This window comes from Pelophylax lessonae, assembly GCF_965119305.1.
Source record: "Pelophylax lessonae genome assembly, chromosome: 2".
Lineage (NCBI taxonomy): Eukaryota > Metazoa > Chordata > Amphibia > Anura > Ranidae > Pelophylax > Pelophylax lessonae.
Window position 1 is genome coordinate 667,079,009 of NC_138769.1, and position 18,105 is coordinate 667,097,113.

General features: G+C 41.6%; 1 protein-coding gene across 9 annotated transcripts in view; it reads right to left on the reverse strand.

The window, feature by feature from the left end:
- GRIA4 (glutamate ionotropic receptor AMPA type subunit 4) overlaps window positions 1–18,105 on the reverse strand; it is a 526,033-nt gene that overhangs the window by 164,636 nt on the left and 343,292 nt on the right. For all 9 annotated transcript variants that reach the window (XR_014224898.1, XM_082244804.1, XM_082244803.1 and 6 more), the window contains exon 5: window positions 8,452–8,505. Coding sequence is in view for 8 of the 9 variants with exons in the window: in XM_082244804.1 (XP_082100930.1) it covers window positions 8,452–8,505 (54 nt within the window). In the remaining variant the exon portion in view is untranslated. The remainder of the gene's footprint in view (window positions 1–8,451; window positions 8,506–18,105) is intronic.

The window sequence follows — 18,105 nt, forward strand, 5'->3', positions numbered from 1 at the left end:
GAGTTTTAAACAGAAACAAGGAAAACAAAACATATAAACTGAACAAATAATGGTCCACACCACGTCCAACTCACATAATAATGGCAAATAATACAACTGAGTACCAGTCCGACACAAAATGTTCATGAAAGAGAGAGGGGGGGAGGGGGGAAGGCAAGAGATCGAGAGGACCCCACCCATCCAGGGTCCAGCGCGAGCCACCCCCCGGGTCCCTCACATATGGCCCATGGGCGCCCCCTGCCAGGCCCCCTGGGGCAAGGCCCCCCAAACTTCACCCTTTGGCAATGACTCACATCCCCCCCACCCCCACCCCGCCAATATGCTTTGACCGCATCCAGGAACATCTGTCAGTTGGGCTAGGTGAGTGGACAAAATAACATACCAATACAAAACATAACATAGCATTCATGTCAGCTTAATACTATGTCAACAGACTAAAGTGGAAGAGCATGTAAAGAGAAGAAAACATCAAAAATTAACTGTATTGTTGTCCCTGAATAGAATACCAGGAAAACCATGGTTCCCATTTTTGGCGGACCAAGCCAGCTCTGTTCAGAGAGGAGGCGAACATCAGTTCATAGGTGGCGTGTGTGTGAGTAGTGAAAATAACCTCTTTAATGTCTGGAGCAGTGGTTTGTCGCCAATGTCTAAGGAGGGTAAGACGGGAGGCTAAAAGAATATGGATAATTGGGATCCTCGACTGGACAGGAACCGTGTCGACACCCAACGAGCACAGAGCCATTTCCTCTTTGACAGCTTTTATATAGGCAAGGGGCAGGGCCACCCTGTTACGTCACTCGGCGATACCGCCCCATTCTGGCATGACGTGACGTCAGAAAGGGTGGGGCCACCAGGTGACGTAGCCGGGTGGTCCCACTCCTTGGTTATGTAAGAGCTGTCAAAGAGGAGAGAAGTTATTTGCAGGGACGCCTCCCAAAAGGTCCCAAGAGGCGGAAGTTTATTTTTTCCATTTTTCGGGTCCAGCGGGCGTCGTGATTGACGTTGGATTTACATCGAGGGACACTATTTTTCATTTTTTAATAAAGGACTTTAAAAAACTGTTTCCTGTGGTTCTTACTTTTTGCCACTTTTTTGGTGAATGGGTAGGGATACTATGTACTCGATACCCATTCACATGGGGGAGGGTGGGGCCGGGATCTCGGGGCCCACTCATCCACAGACCCCCACAACCACAGCCCAGGGTTGTCAGGAAGAGGCCCTTAAAGCAACCCCCCCACTGTTGAGGGCAAGCGGCCTGGTATGGTTCGGGGGGGCTGGCTCATCCCCCCCTTTCCTGGCCTGCCAGGCTGCATGCTACAATAAGAGTCTGGTATGGATTTTGAGGGGGACCCCATTCCCTTTTTTTTTGCTTGAGGTCCCCCTTAAAATCTATACCAGACCCAAAGAGCCTGGTATAGATTTTGGGGTGGACCTTACACCGTTTTTTTAAAAATGATTTCATAGGTTTCCCTTAACCACTTAAATACAGGGCACTTTCACCCCCTTCCTGCCCAGACCGATTTTCAGCTGTCAGTGCTCACTGGCGTCTATGGGAAATATTGGTCAGCTTGATATGGCACTGCTCTCTGTTTTTAACCATTTCTGGGCCGGAAGCATTTACCCCCATAATGACCAGGCCATTTTTTGCAATCCAGCACTGCGTTACTTTAACTGACAATTGCACGGTTGTGCGACGCTGTACCCAAAAAAAAAAATGGTGTCCTTTTTCCCCACAAATAGAGCTTTCTTTTGGTAGTATTTGATCACCTCTGCGATATTTATTTTATGCGCTATAAACAAAAGGAGAGCAACAATTCTTAAATATATATATATATATATATATATATATATTTTATTTTCTTTCTGCAATAATAACATTCCCAATAAAAAAAAATAAAAATCTATTTTTTTTTCATCATTTTAGGCCAATTTGTATTCTGTTACATATTTTTGGTAAAAAAAATCCCAATAAGTGTATATTGATTGGTTTGTGCAAAATTTAGCGCGTCTACAAACTAGTGTCATTTTAATTTATTGATTTTTTTACTAGTAATGACGGTGATCTCCGATTTTTAGCGGGACTGCAACATTGCGGTGAACAGATTGGACCCCTAACTGACATTTTTGACACTTTTGGGGGGACCAGTGACATTACTACAGTAATCAGTGCTAAAAATATGCACTGTTACTGTACTCATAACACTGGGGCGATCAAAGGGTTAAATGTGTCCCTAGGGGGTGCTTTTTAACTGTGGAGGATGGGCTTGCTACATGAACACAAAGACCTGTGTTCCTAAATAAGAGGAAAACAGGATCCCTGTGTCCATAACTGACAGAACGTCATTCTGTTTAAACGAGAAGGGATCGCGGGTTTCAGGCAGTAATTGCAGCTGCTGGACCCGCTGATTGGCTCCCCCTGTGGCCAATGGGTGTGCATGCGACCCTGCTAGCGGTCCCACGAAGCGATGTACAGGTATGTCGTTTCTCGGGACAGAGCCGACCTGCCGCAGTAAAACTATGGCGTCTGGACGGCAAGTGGTTAACATTGGCATCTATGGGAAATCTTGGTCTGCCTGGCATGGCACTTGTCCCGAACCATAAGTGACAGGGACACCAAACTTGGGGAGCACAGAGAGGGAACCCAGGACTATAACATATCTATACATTATAAAAGTGGGGTATAACCTGTACACTTCACTGACTGCACTAAACTGTCTGAACTCACAATCCACTAACTGTCTGCCTAATCTCTATTGTCACACACTATACACGGCTGCCGTGTAAGCAGCAGCCTTATATAGTGTGGGGCGTGGACTTAGCCCCTGAGCCATGATTGGTCAAAGGCAGAGTGCTTTTGATTGTTCAAAGCATACAGGTCAGGTGCAAGTTTTGACCAATCATCAGCAATCAATGCACTGCAACAGCGCAGTGCATTATGGGGCGCTCATCGGCGGGCAAACTTCCCGTCGAGCGCCCCATTTGTTCATGTGTTCAGTGAACACATGAACAGCTGATGTTCAAGTCAAACTTATGTCTCAAGTCAAACTTACGTCTCTCTTTATGATTTTTATATCAGCTTTCTCTCTTTATGATTTGGACGTATGGAGATAAATGTAAGAGAAGGAGGATTCCCAAATTCAAGATTGCCACCAAAGGAGTGAAACAGCATAAAACAGATCCATAGGTTGGTCTTATCCTCCAAGTGAGGGCACATCGGAGGAGGGAATTATCAATAATGTATGTGGATGCAGGTCTGCTGTTAGAAATTATGAGGCCCCGTAAAGCCTACCTGACGGGGCATCTCCAACCACGCCCTTGACCCCACCCCTGTTCCCGCCCCTGACCCTGTCTGGAAACAAAATGCAGGTTTGTTGCTGTTTACATATGCGTGCGGGGCCAACGTGTGCGTTTGCAATTGCGCCTAAGCACCAAAGAGCAGGGGCAGTTTAAAATTCTTTTTAATTGTATTTTATTAGAAATGTAAAAAAAACACTCTATCTTTAAGGCTACATGTACACGGGACGTTTTAAAAAGTCCTTTGAACGCTGGAATTTAACAGCTATGTAAAGGACGTTTAAAATGTCCGTTGTGTCGCGTTTGCAGCCGCGTTTAGCGGCATTTAGCGGGCGTTTGCGCTGAGATCCGTTTTTAGAGCTCAAAAAATCATTCCCCTTTAAACAGTAAAAATGCAAGCTCTAAACGTGGGTGATCGCGTTCAGTCGCGTTTTGCATTTGAAACGCCGGTAAACACACGTTCTGAACATCCTGAATGCAAATAATTGCTTTCCAAAAAACCACACTGAACTCAACTGCCTCTAAATGACTGTAAAATACTCAGTGCACATGGACAGATAAGATAACATAGAGGAGAGTTCAGGGGCTTCTGAAAAAAACGCCCAACTGCTCCTAAACATCCGTTTACAAGTAGCAGTGTAAGTGAGGCCTAATTATTTATTTTTTCTTCCTTTTTTTTGCTTTTACAAGGAATAAAAATCATCAGTTGTGATAGCATGGGCCATAACAGGTCCTCTTTTTTGAGAGATGACCCCATATCTGTCCTCTGGCCTCCAAAGCATCCAATTAAACCAAGATGGGTTTGATCAGATGCTTGTTCAAGCCGGTAATGGCTTGTTTACGTCAGACTGAAAAAGGAAGCAAAATCCTTGTCGCTTCGGGTTTCTGACATCACACAGTGGGAGGAACGACATCCATCCCTCGCACTGTGTCCCAGGAACCGAATGCTACTAGTCACATCTTAAAGGCAGGGGTGGGACCCCCTTCCACTGCCTGTAAAAGTAATCCAGGGGCTTCTTAGCCACTAGGATTACATTTACTTTGTGCAGAATTGCTGGGGCTAACCAATGATCTCTCCATCATTTCTGCAGTGATGACCCAAATATTACCTTTCCAATCTAGTGACGTACTGATACGTCGCTGGACAGGAAGTGGTTAAAGGGGATTGGTTTGGGGGTGGTAAAAATGCAGCTCCACTGCACATTTACTGCTCCCCCAACTGAAGTGTAATGAAGCATCTCACTGTCTTATGATCATTAGCACTACAAAAATCATCACATGCAGCACAGTAAGCTTGTTCTCTATCATGGCTCTATGTCACATGGCTGCTTGCTGATTGTGTTAACTTCTGGCTGTACTGAGTGTTACAGAGTGTAACCCAGCACAGCTATACAAAGTCAGCACCCTCAGCAGCCATGTGACACAGAGCCGTGTAAGGCCCCTTTCACACATACCGTCCGTTTGTCCGTTTTTCATCCATCCGTTGACGGATGAAAAACGGACATCAATGTATCTCTATGTAAAAACGGATGATCATCCACTAACATCTGTTTTCATCCGCTTCCGTCAATGTCTGTTTTTTGGAACGGATGAATGCCCTATTTTTCATCCGTCAAAAAAACGGATGGATGAAAAAACGGATGTAATTGGACAAACGGTCCGTTTTTCATCCATTTTTTCATTGGTAGTGGATGTAAAAAAAAAACGGATGAAAAAACGGATGAAAAACTGATGAAAAACGGATGAGAAAAACGGATGAAAAACAGATGAAAGATGGATGAAAAACGGATAAAAAAATGGATGAAAAACGGATAAAAAAAATGGATGAAAAAACGGATGAAAAACTGATACATTTTGACGTGACTGAACTGATGAACTGAACGGACCGTTTGTGTGAAAGGGGCCTTAGAGCACCAGCTTACCCTGCTTCCCGTGATGATTGTTGTAATGCTAATGATAACCTGCTGTGCTGGGAGATACACAATAGGACACAGTGAGGATTCTGCGCTCTATTATTCACTCGCTGTGTCCAGAGCAGCCACGATCTTCAGATGCTTCCTGTCAGCCTCCTCACATCTCAGCAAGTGAGAACTGGAGGCGGGCACTGGGCGGGCAATTGTAGTATCACTCCGCTGGCCGGGACTGCAGGGAGTAGCAGGGCAGCATGGTGTACATGCGCCCTGAAAATGAAGAAATAGTCCCTTCTCTGTACGCACCTGGGCCCCTCTGTTGACCTGATGGGGTCCAGGAAAATGGTATAAACCCGCTCCATAAACCAGTAGGAGCGGGGTAGAAGTTTAGCAAGCCAATTTTTTTTAATTAATGCAGCAATAAACTGTAATGCTGCCCGGGCCCCACAGTGTTGCTGATAGGACCGGGCCCGGTACAACAGGACTGGTTGTACTGCCCTATCAGCGGCCCTCTGTTGATGATTGGAGCACATAGTAGTGAACACTAATTACGGAAGCAGTTCTTTGGATATGAGAATACAAGACTGTTTTTTTTTTTTATGAAAGATTGAGCATACGCAAGGAAATTCATTCCAAAGGAAACGTTATGGACTGATGCATTGTCTGTTTTGTTTATGTTATTTAGGGCTTGATGTGATATGCTGATTCTGAAAATTACTATGCAAACAGATTTAAAGGGATACTAGCACATTAGCATTTGGGAGCACGGCACCACTGTTGAATATAACATTGTAATCTTGTGCCAGTGCTCTCTCATTGTTCATTGCACTAACTGATGATTTAGGACCTTAGTTACATAGTAGTTGAGGTTGAATAAAGACATCAGTCCACCCAGTTCAACCTGTACAGGTGTGTGTGTGTGTCAGTGGCCTGATCATTTCCCATAACCCTGAATGTTGTGATCTGTGAGATGCACGTCCAAGAGTCTTTTCAAAGTAGCCATACTCCCTGCAGCTACCACCAATTGTGGAAGAGAGTTCCACATTTTCACCACCCTTACAGTGAAGAACCCCTTATGCAGCTTAAGGTTAAACCGCCTCTCCTCTACCTTAAAGGGAAAGGAAGTGCAGGTCTGCTAAGAGTAGTCACAAGTTTTTCTTTTTATAGCTTAAATCAGAACTTTACACCAGCTGGGTCTGGGGAGCATGTCATAAAGTGCAAGTATGCATAGCATACAGGGTAGAGTATGGTTACTGCATGTCACATCACAAACAAACCATGGCCATCTTGTTGTTTGGAAACCATTAATTTCTATACTGTATGACACACTTGTGTTTATGGTTTTTATTTGAGTATTTGGAATTTATTTACAATAACATTTTTGAAAGTTTTTGATATACTGCACCAGGAGGAGTTGTCCTTTTTCATTTTGATACATGTGACATGTGGAGAGACTTAGATAAGAATCTTAGAGGGCCAATAGGATCCATCCGGTTCTTTTCATTGATGAGCAAAGACAAGCCAGAGAATTGTTGGAATGCTTGTATGACCACCTATGATTTAGTGGTCCATACCTTGGGGTAAGAGGCCCGGTGTGCTATGGTGTCTGTGTAAGACTAGTAGTTCACCTGCAGTTCAGCTTCTCATGCACCCTGGGTGTCCCCAATGATTTATGGACTTTTTATTAATGTTTATTTGCTGTCCTGTGTCACTTTTTCTGGGAGATCTTGGTGTCTGTGAACACTTATGAGTTTTGAGAGCTGCATTCTTTCTTTTCATTTTTTTTTTTTTTTTTTTTAAATTGTGGGTCTTTTTTTGTTTATAGCCCAAAAAATTAAAAATGCACAGGTGACCAAAAGAAAGCTATATTTGTGGGGAAAAACTGACAGTGGGTACAGTGTCGCAATTGTCAGTTAAAGTAACACAAAACCGTATCGCAAAAAACATGGCCTGGACATAAAGGGGGGTAAATCCTCAGAAGCTCAAGTGGTTAAAGTGTATCTAAAGCCAAACACTTTTTTTTTTGTTTTTTTTAGATGGATTAGTGAGGGGTCAGAACTCCATCCAGAATAATTGAAGGGGAAATTCAACATTTTGAATTATCACCTGAACTGCAATAGAGTGGAAATCTTGAGGACCCCTGTTGCATTGACAACTGTTTAAGAAGGCATTAGCCTCACTTTGAGAGCTTTTCCCTTACTTACGGCTCAATACAGGACAAGGCAAATCCCCCAACAGGACACATATTACAAAAATGAAACCATACAGAGGTTTTACTATACCTTATTCTATTCACAATAAAAACAAAAGGCTTTCATATGCTTTAAAGCAGAGTTCCACCCCACCTTTCAAAAATTAAAAGTCAGCACATACTGTAGCGGCTGACTTTTAATATTAGGACACTTACCTGTCCTGGAGTCCAGCAATGTTGGCACCGCAGCCAATGTTTCCATCGGCTGTCGGGTGCTGCAGCTGCCATTGCCGGTGAGGGATCCCGGCATTGAAGTTTTGCGGCTTCACGGCCAGGTCCCTATTGTGCTGCACTCGATAATCCACCAATAGGAAGAAGAGGGAGGAGTAGGGGGCCGATCCTCTGACGTACCTCGTACCCCTACTTCAAAAACAGGTACCCCTTCTCCCCTCCCCTCTGAAAGGTGCCAAACGTGGCACCGGGGGGGGGGGGGAGGAGACAGATAAGCGGAAGTTCCACTTTTGAGTGGAACTCTGCTTTAACTTCCATAAGAGAGCCTAACAAGGACTTGTAAAAACTGAGACCAAACCTAAAGGTTATTCTTTTTGAAAAAGACTGATTGTTTTGAGGGTATGAACATGAATATAGTAATGGCAGGGAGATGTCACTGCTGGAATATCCAAGGCATGTAAGAACCCAGCAACTGACTCCACCTAAAGCAAACATATCACTTTTGGGTGAACTGACTAATTAATATTGCATGTTAAACTCTGAATGTGCACCCTGTATTTACCAAAAATAAAAATAACATAACATACTTCAGCAGGTGTTAGTTTTCCGGAGATAAGTAGGCCTTTAACATGGAATTGCTGCACACTATTTGAATGTAAAATGATGTATAATGGAGATGATAAATGCTCTTTTGATTAGAATTTAATGAGATGCATGATGAGTGAAGACCAAATGAATGCGCTACTTTTATTTTCCACTGATTTTACCCCATTGCTGCAACAGGAAAATGCAAATAAGTCAAAATTAATGAGAACAAGTACTTACCAGGTTTGCAATAATGTAATGATAGCCTTTTACGTGTTTTCCAACACTCACAATCTGCACAAAAAAAAAAAGAGACAAATATAATTAAACAATTAAAAACATAATAGTAATTGTTACAATCAATATACTATACAAATATTGACAAAAAGTATAATCCTAATAATTACCACAATGATACACGTGCTGTATGTTTAGTATACATTTCATGTTTTATATGTTTGCTTGTATTTCACTTCTTTTTACAGTGAACAAATAATGTTGAAAAGACATAAGAACATATCAAAAGGTTGAAAGGGGGAGTCTGGTTAGAAAACTCCCTTCTATAAAAGCATAATTAAATCACGCTTCTACTTGAAGATCTCACAGAGGCAAAAATTACTAATCAATTCATGGAAAAACTAGGGAATTGCAGGTTTTCATTTCTGTATAATTACTAGCAAGGCAAGTCACAATCTGACTTTAGTTTTTTGTTGTCACAAAATGTCCATGCCAAAACTCCTTCTTTCACCTTAGCCATACATGTAGCAATGTGATAGCATGATCAAACTTTCAGTTCCATATTTTTGTAGAAATCGCAAAGCAATGAAATACATAGGGGTGATTTTACTAAAGGCAAATAGACGGTGCATTTTGCAAGTACAGTTGCACTCTGCTAGGGAATTTGCTTCACAGCTTAACCTCCCTGGCGGTATGATTCTTTTGGATTTTAGGTGCTGAAATTATATGTTGTGTACATATAATACATTTATATTTTGGTCATTTAACACTGGACATCCAAGGGCAGCACTGAGAATTTTTGTTTGTTTGATCCTAGCAACTAATGAAGCTATGGGCTGACAGCAAGCAGTGATGGGAGGGGCATGGGGGTGTACATGTGATGGGGAGGGGTACAGAGACAACACTTTGGCCTTTTCTCTCTATGACAACTTTGTGTTGGTCTTTTTTTATGTTATTCTGTTTAATTTATTCATAAATAATCTAGAGGAGGGGATATCTAGCACAATCTCTGTGTTTGCAGATGATACTAAACTAAGTAGGGCAATAACTTCTATACAGGATGTGGAAACCTTACAAGCAGACCTGACCAAAAGAATGGGGTGGGCAACTACATGGCAGATGAGGTTTAATGTTGAAAAATGTAAGGTAATGCACTTGGGCATCAGAAACACGAGCACAAGCTACTTGCTAGGGGGAGGGAACCTCTGGGTAAATCTAAGATGAAAAAGGACCTGGAGGTCCTAGTGGACAACAGGCTTGGCAGTGGCAGGCAATGCCAAGCCACTGCAAGCAAAGCCAACAGAATACTGGCATGTTTAAAAAAGGGGATTCACTCCAGACATAAGGAGATTATTCTCCCACTCTACAAGACTCTGGTCCGGCCACCTCTGGAGTATGCTGTCCAGTTCTGGGCACCGGTCCTCAGGAAGGATGTGCTGGTACTGGAAAGAGTCCAGAGAAGGGCAACAAAAATAATTAGGGGAATAACGGATCGAAGCTATGAGGAAAGATTACAAGCACTGAACTTATTCTCTCTGGAGAAGAGACGCTTGAGGGGGGATATGATATCAATGTACAAATATTGTACTGGTGACCCTAGCATAAGGAACAAACTTTTCAGAGAAAGGGAATTCAATAAGACACGTGGCCACTCACTATAACTAGAGGAAATACGGTTTAACCTTAAAATACGTAGGGGGATCTTTACCGTCAGAGCTGTGGGGATGTGGAACTCTCTTCTACAAGCAGTGGTATCAGCAGGGAGCATTGATAGTTTAAAAAAATTATTAGACAGTCACCTTAAAGACCACAACATACAGGGGTATACAATGTAAGGTTAACATCAAACACACACACACATCATAGGTTGAACTGGATGGACTGATGTCTTTTTTCAACCTCGATAACTATGTTTTCATGAATTAGGCACAGAATTTTCTATTGCCAGAACAATTTTACAAAAGCATTACTGAAGAGCCCCAATGTGAGTATTGCAGTGAATGTTACATTTTTTTTTTTTTTTTATTACCTGGGCAATTTATTTAACAAATATATGTTTCACTATAAAATACTGATTAGGCGCAGTATTACAATAAACACTGCAGCATCCCATTATAAGTGCAAATGAGATAAAAAGTATCTCACCAAAGATGAGATTCTGATTGCTTTGCAAAGGATACCGGCCGTTTGACTTTCTATAAGCACTTCTGGTAAACACAAGGAGCCAATCAAAACTGAAAATGTAGGTAGCCTTTAACAATGCTAAATGCTAAAATGTATTTCTGACTATGTTTCCTGTGTAATTAACCACTTGCCGACCGCCGCCAGACTATATACGGCGGCGGTCAGCCCCTCCCAGGCAAAGTGACATACTAGTACGTCACTAGCCTGGAAGCCAATAGCAGCTCGCGCTCGCCCCCACTCGTTCCCTAAGAAGCCCGCGCGTGTGACCGTCGGGTGGAGAGGGAGAAAGGCAGGCGGCTAATGTAAACAAAGCCGCCTGTCATTCTCCCCTATGTAGGACCGTTGATCTGTGCTGTTACACACACAGTCACATCCAATCACAGTAAGAATCATGCCCCTAGGGACACACTTAACCCCTCCCTCTCCAATAAAGTTAACCCCTTCCCTCCCAGTGTCATTTTTACAGTAACAGTGCATATGTATAGCACTGATTACTGTAGTAATGTCACTGGTACCCCCAAAAGTGTCAAAAATGTCAGTCAAGGGTCCGATCTGTCCACTGCAATGTCGCAGTACCGCAAAACAAATCGCAGATTGCCGCCATTACTCGTTAAAAAAAAACAATAAAAATGACAAAAATCTTTCCCTTAGTTAGTAAACGCAATAACTTTTGCGCAAACCAATCAAAATATGCTTTTTGCGATTTTTTTTTACCAAACATATGTAGCAGAAAACAAATTGGCCTAAAATGTTAAAATATTTAGATTTTTACATTTTGGGGGGCGGGGGGGGGGGGGGTAATCTCATATAAAAAAAATGTGAAAAATATTGTTATTTTTGCCAAATTGTCGCTTTTTTTGTTTATAGCGCATGATCAAAAAGTCGCACAGGTGATCAAATAGCACCAAAATAAAGCTCTGTTTGTGGGAAAAAAAGGTTGTCAATTTAATTTGGGTACAGCGTCGCACGACCGCGCAATTGTCCGTTAAATTCACGCAGTGCCGAATCGCAAAATAGGCCCTGGTCAGGAAGGGGGTAAAATTTTCCGGGGCTTAAGTGGTTAAAGTATAAGTAAATCCAGTAATTAAAGCCTCATATTTCTGACATGTTAAACTAATTACAAGCTGATTTTTATACTTTTAAAACCTGGATCTTTAATTTAAAAATCCAGGGATCCTACCATGCAGGTCCTTGTTCACACACTTTCTGTTATTGGATGACAAGTCTTTGTCCCTGTCTGCTAACTGTTCTACTACATTGTCACTCTGACTTGAGAAGACCTCAAGACCTCACCAATAGGAAACCCGCCCTTAAAAGTGATGTGCAGCTATCGATGGAGTGCAGATTGACAGAAAGCAGTTGCAATAGGCCAGAGAAGATCAGCAATGCTAATATGAAAAAATGTTAAAACAAGTTTTGGCAATTCCGATACATAGTGCTTTAGAAAAATAAATCGAATTTACTTAGGGTTTATATCTACTTTAATCAGCATAACAGGCTAGTGGTTTGGGGGTATCCAGCTGATGTGAAGGATTAACATGGCATAGATCCTACGCCTACAGGCTCTGTAAATTGGGCCCCGATCAGCCCCAGTAAAATCTCTGAAACCTCTAAAGCATCACACAAACACTGAAAATCACATTATTTACCAGCATTTCTCTTTTATTACCCAAAGCCCCATAAAATCACCAAAGATACATTTTTAACATTAAGACAAAAGATTGATTTCTCTAAGACACATTTAAGGTTGGGCCATTTTCAAGCCCTTGCTGCAGGTATAATGAATATGTTCTGCTTTTCGAATTCAAATGAAAATCTTCTGCAGCACAAGCCTGCTATTTTATGCCTGAAGTTGCATACTGTGAAGGTTGATTAATTCATACTATGTACGTGCTGAGCAGCATCTATTTCTAAGAAGAGACAAAGCACAGCCACCCTGGGATTAATTCATTTGTGTGGGATCAATCAGCAAAGAAAAATAATGAAAGCAAAGTTTTCTTGTGTCTTTGCAAACATATATTTACATTGCATTAGATGGATGATGCAGACCTTTTAAAATGCACCGGAGAAGAGTACCAGGATCATATATAAATGCTAGAAATAAATATTCTGCAATGCTACACTCTACAGCTTTGTTTGCTCACACTTGCTTGTATTTGGGCTTTCTGTATCAGTAGGCATTGGTCAGCTAAGGGAACTAATTAATATGTTTTTTATATTTATGTGTATAGCTTTTTAATTTATTAATTTAAATAACAACTTTAGAGTAAATTAGTAATCACATTTCAGAACACATTTATGCTTAACATGTTTGTTTATTCCTATCTGATCAGTCTTCTTACCTGTGCAGCTGGCACTGTAAATTTATCAGAATCAGGAATGATACAACCACTAGAAACTGCTATTAACCGCTTGCCGACCGCCGCACGACTATTTACTGCGGCGGTCAGCCCCTCACAGGCATAGCTACGTAGTACTACGTCCCTAGCCTGTGAGGGTCTAGGGAGCGAGCGCGCGCCCCCGGAGGCACGCTCCCGCGTGGTCACGGACCCCCCCCCCCCGCGCGTGTGACCGGCGGACCCGATCACTCGGCGATCGTCGGTGCAGAGGGAGAAAGACAGGCGGCTAATGTAAACAAGCCGCCTGTCATTCTCCCCTGTGTATGAATAGTGATCATACGGTTCTACTATGTAGGACCGTTGATCACTGTTCATACACCTCAAGCCACAGCTAATCACAGTTAGAATCACGCCCCTAGGGACACACATAACCCCTCCCTCTAAAACAAAGTTAACCCCTTCACTGCCAGTGTCATTTTACAGTAGCAGTGCATATGTATAGCACTGATTACTGTAGAAATGTCACTGGTAACCCCAAAAGTGTCAAAAATGTCAGTCAGGGGTGCGCCGCAATGTCGCAGTCCCGCAAAAAAAAAATCGCAGATCGCCGCCATTACGCGTTAAAAAAAACAACAAAAATGACAAAAATCTTTCCCTTTGTTAGTAAACACGATAACTTTTGCGCAAACCAATCAAAATAAGCTTTTTGCGATTTTTTTTACCAAACATATGTAGAATAAAACAAATTGGCCGAAAATGTTAAAAAATTTAGATTTTTACATTTTTTTTTGGGGGGGGGGGGTTTATATAAAAAAATTTGAAAAATATTGTTATTTTTGCAAAATTGAAGCTCTTTTTTTGTTTATAGCGCAAAAAGTAAAAATCGCACAGGTGATTAAATACCACCAAAAGAAAGCTCTGTTTGTGGGAAAAAAAGGACGTCAAATTTGTTTAGGTACAGCGTCGCACGACTGCGCAATTGTCCGTTAAAGTCATGCAGTGCCGAATCGCAAAAAAATCCCTGGTCGGAATGGGGGTAAAATCTTCCGGGGCTTAAGTGGTTAAAAGTATTCAGTTGGATGTTTATAGTGAAGCTTTAGCAACTGCCATTTTTATGTCACAACCATGTGTGAGATAACTTTTCTCTCTCGATACCAGCTATAACTTCTTCATCTCTCCTCAGTCCCAACTATGACATCTCTTACTCCCTTCATTCCCAGCTTTGACATCTTCTCCATATAACATCTCCTTCTTCCTATACTTCCACTAGGACCTCTCTTTCTCCACTCGCCAATACTTATAATATGTCTCCTCTCACTCTCGTCTTGGACATCTTCTTCACTCATTCGCCACTCTTACATCTCCTTCTCCACTTACTACCAGTTGTGACATAACCTTCTACCCTCAATACCAGCTATGCCATCTCAATCTCTCCTCAGTTCCAACTATTACATCTCTTTCTCCCTTCATTCCCAGCTTTGACATCATCTCCCCATAACATGTCCTTCTTCCTAAACTCTCCACTAGAACCCCCCCTCCTCCACTCGCCAATGTTTATGACATCTGTCTCCTCTCACTCTCGTCTTAGACCTCTTCTTCACTCAGTCCTCATTATGACATCTCCTTCTCCACTTACTACTAGTTGTTACATAACCTTCTACCCTCAATACCAGCTATGCCATCTCCATCTCTCCTCAGTTCCAACTATGGCATTGCCTTCTTCTTACCCCCTTTAATTTCATTTATGACATCTCCATCATTACCATCTTTTTAGTGGCTATAGCTTTAGCGGGCATTTTTCCTGTCTGATTAAAGAAACTGAACGTGTCTAGTATTTAAAGTGATTGTAAAGTCTCGTTTTATTATAATTTTTTTTTTAAAATAACAAACATGTTATACTTACCTCCTCTGAACAGTTGGTTTGGCACAATGTAGCCTGGATCCTCCTCTTCTCGGGGGCCCTCGTTGCTGCTCCTGGCCCCTCCCACCTGTTGAGTGCCCCCACAGCAAGCAGCTTGCTGTGGGGGCACCCAAGCCAAGCTGCAGCTCTGTGTGTCCATTCAGACTCGGAGCTGCCGTTCAGCCCCGCCCTTCTCTCTCCTGATTGCCTAACTGACATTGATCGAAACCTGCGGGAGCCAATGTCGTCGCGGCTGTGTCTCAGCCAATCAAAAAAAGAGAGTCCTGGAAAGCCGGGGGACTCGTGGACATTGCTGGAAAGAGATGGGGCTCAGGTAAGTATTAGGGGGTGCTGGGGAGGCTGCTGCACACAAAGTTTTTTTATCTTAATGCATAGAATACACAACTCTTTTAAGGGTGAACTTGGACCTAATTAAAAATTTAAAATATAATAAAATTACACAAGCTTGCAATGTTTCAATGCTAAACAACATTTGTCCTTGACACACGCCTACTCACCTATCACATGTCACGCAAAGAAACACAATCCTAATGTCATATGGATCTTGACAGGATTATAAGAAAACGTTCATAGAATAAATTCCTATTGCTGTAAACTTTTATTGATGGTACCTTATTTTCTAGCATTAGCACTACTTATTCTTTACATAATAAATATACGAGGAAAGAGACGCCCCTGATTTTGTGAAAAGATCTAACCATGGCCATACACTAGAAATGTATGATTCTGGACAATGTTATGAAACACTTTTACAGCATTTCCATTTGAATAAACACACTTTCATTTCATAATGGCCTAATGGTCTGTGCAAATCATAAAATGTCAACACTTAGCCTCCTTTGTGTATAGCTATTGTCCTTGCACTGGCATGCAATATTAAAGAGTTTACAAGGAAAATAAGATTTGACTTTCTAAATGTAAATTTCCAAATAAAATATTTAGTAGAACTTTAAAAATGTGATTTTTTGTGCACATCTTTTTATTTCTGTGTAGCAAATCAAATTTAAACTTTTACTAGCTTAGACAATATGAACTCTATAGTTGCAAGAATAAAGGGTATGTAAACAATATTTACATTTTTGAAATAAATAAATATGTAGAAATCTGTAGAATATGGGTATAAAGCGTAGAACAATGTGTTCTATTTTACAGCTGATTTTCTACCATGTAATCGCACAGTAGAATGAATCTGCCAATTGTTACTGTTTAAGCCCCGGTTCACACTTGTGCGAGTGCGGGGTTCGCATGTAATGTCGGAGCGCACTGCTCCTTCATTACATGCGATCGGCTGTGCGGTGCGAGTTTAGCCATACACTTTGTATGGCTAAATTCGCAACGCACCCGCAGCAAACACGCACAGGGACCCTTTTTGGCAGCCGCATCAGGATCGGATCGCACAGCGGTTCACACTTGTGCGATCCGATCCTGTGCGAACTGCAAGATCGCACTACGATATGCGATCAAACTGGGGGTGTCGTTAAGATTACATTGACACCCCCAGCGTATCGCATATGGCAGTGTGAACTGCCGGGGGTGCGTGTGCGATGCGGGAACAGGCTGCGGATTCGCAGCCTTCCCCCATCGCAGAAGTGTGAACCGGACCTAAAGGAGTATTCCTGCTTATACTGTGATTTTCTAAAACAATGGTACTGGCATTTTTAAAATAACTATTGATAATAGCAAGTACCTCTCAATGAAGGTCCACTCAACATATACCGCAATAGAATGGGTGACAATTATTACATTTATCAGGATAACAACTTATAGATGGGAAAAATGATTTCTTTAAATATTTTCACTAAAATAGTAAGCACATGGAAGTTTGATTTATGTGAAGTGTATGTGAAGCCCAGACCTTTTTTAGGGCCAGTTCATTCCTGAATCGCACTGAACGCAGTCCATGTCCCTGTGCTATTCCTGTGGGGCTCTGTCAGGTGTGATTTTCAGGCTATTAGTTTGTATGGGCTGAAATCGCCAGAGTTGTATAAAGTACTCAAAACCCATACTTGAGTAAAAGTACAAGTGCTCGATCAAAAAATGACTTGAGTAGAAGTACTAAAGTATTGAACATTTTTTGTACTTAAGTATTGCAAGTAGTTTTTTTTAAAGTTTTGCTACTCAAGTACTGAAAGTAAAAGTACCAGTAGTTTTAAAAAAAAATTGCTACTCAAGTACTGAAAGTAAAAGTACAAGTACTGTGTTATGTAGTTATTAAAGAAAGAAGTCAAAAGTTTAAACATCATATTGTTTTTTTTATTATTTCAAATGCAGCTTTTATTTATACATATAGTAGCATTTATTTTCATATGTACTGATAATACACATGTTTTGAACTTCATGAAACCTGCCATCTACTGTTCTGGCAGTGGTAATTTTTATAATAGTAACGAGTAACTAAGCAGCACAAAAAAAAAATATCAGAGTAGAAGTATTGAAATCATTGAAAAAATGTAGTGAAGTAAAAGTGGAAGTAGGAGAAAAAAATTCTACTCCAGGAAAGTACAGATACCGCCTTTCGGTACTTAAGTACAGTAGTGAAGTAGTTCTACTTAGTTCCTATACATCTCTGGAAATCGCACTGGATCCTACAAAAAAATAGAGCGCTTCAAAAACGCACTGCACCAAATTGCATGATACTCTGGTACCCTGCGATTTGATGCAGTAAAAATGCACTGCGTCTGCCTTTGGGGTGTCATTAGGTACATATTGACCACTGCAGCAGATCTCATACCCATGAGTTTTGAATGTAGTGTGGGAACTACGTTCTGGTGTGAACGAGCCTTTAGATTTAGATAGTGTGGAAGGGTTATAACCCCTGTCAGTTTTTTTATTGCTGTGTGTGACTGTGAGGAGCTGTATCTTCTCTACTTGTCCAGTGACCACTGTCCCTAGAACAGAAACCAATGTGAAATACAAACTTTTAGAGTTGTCACTAGAACAAGAAGTAAAGGGAAAACTTTTACTGAAGACACCTGATTCTTTGTGTTCTGACCAAGGGGGGATATTCCCTGGGTTTAGAGAGACTTCCTCTTCCTGTGTCTTTGGACGGGTAGTAAAGGGAAATCTCTCCAATGGGGAAAAAATCATAGGCCTTAAAGCAAAATTTTACTTACCTGCTCTCCAATCCTGTGATCCCTGTAGTTGCAGCCCGGCCTCTGACATCTTCAGCCTGGAGGCTTCTGGGTATTGATTCTACACTGAGCTGCGCATGAG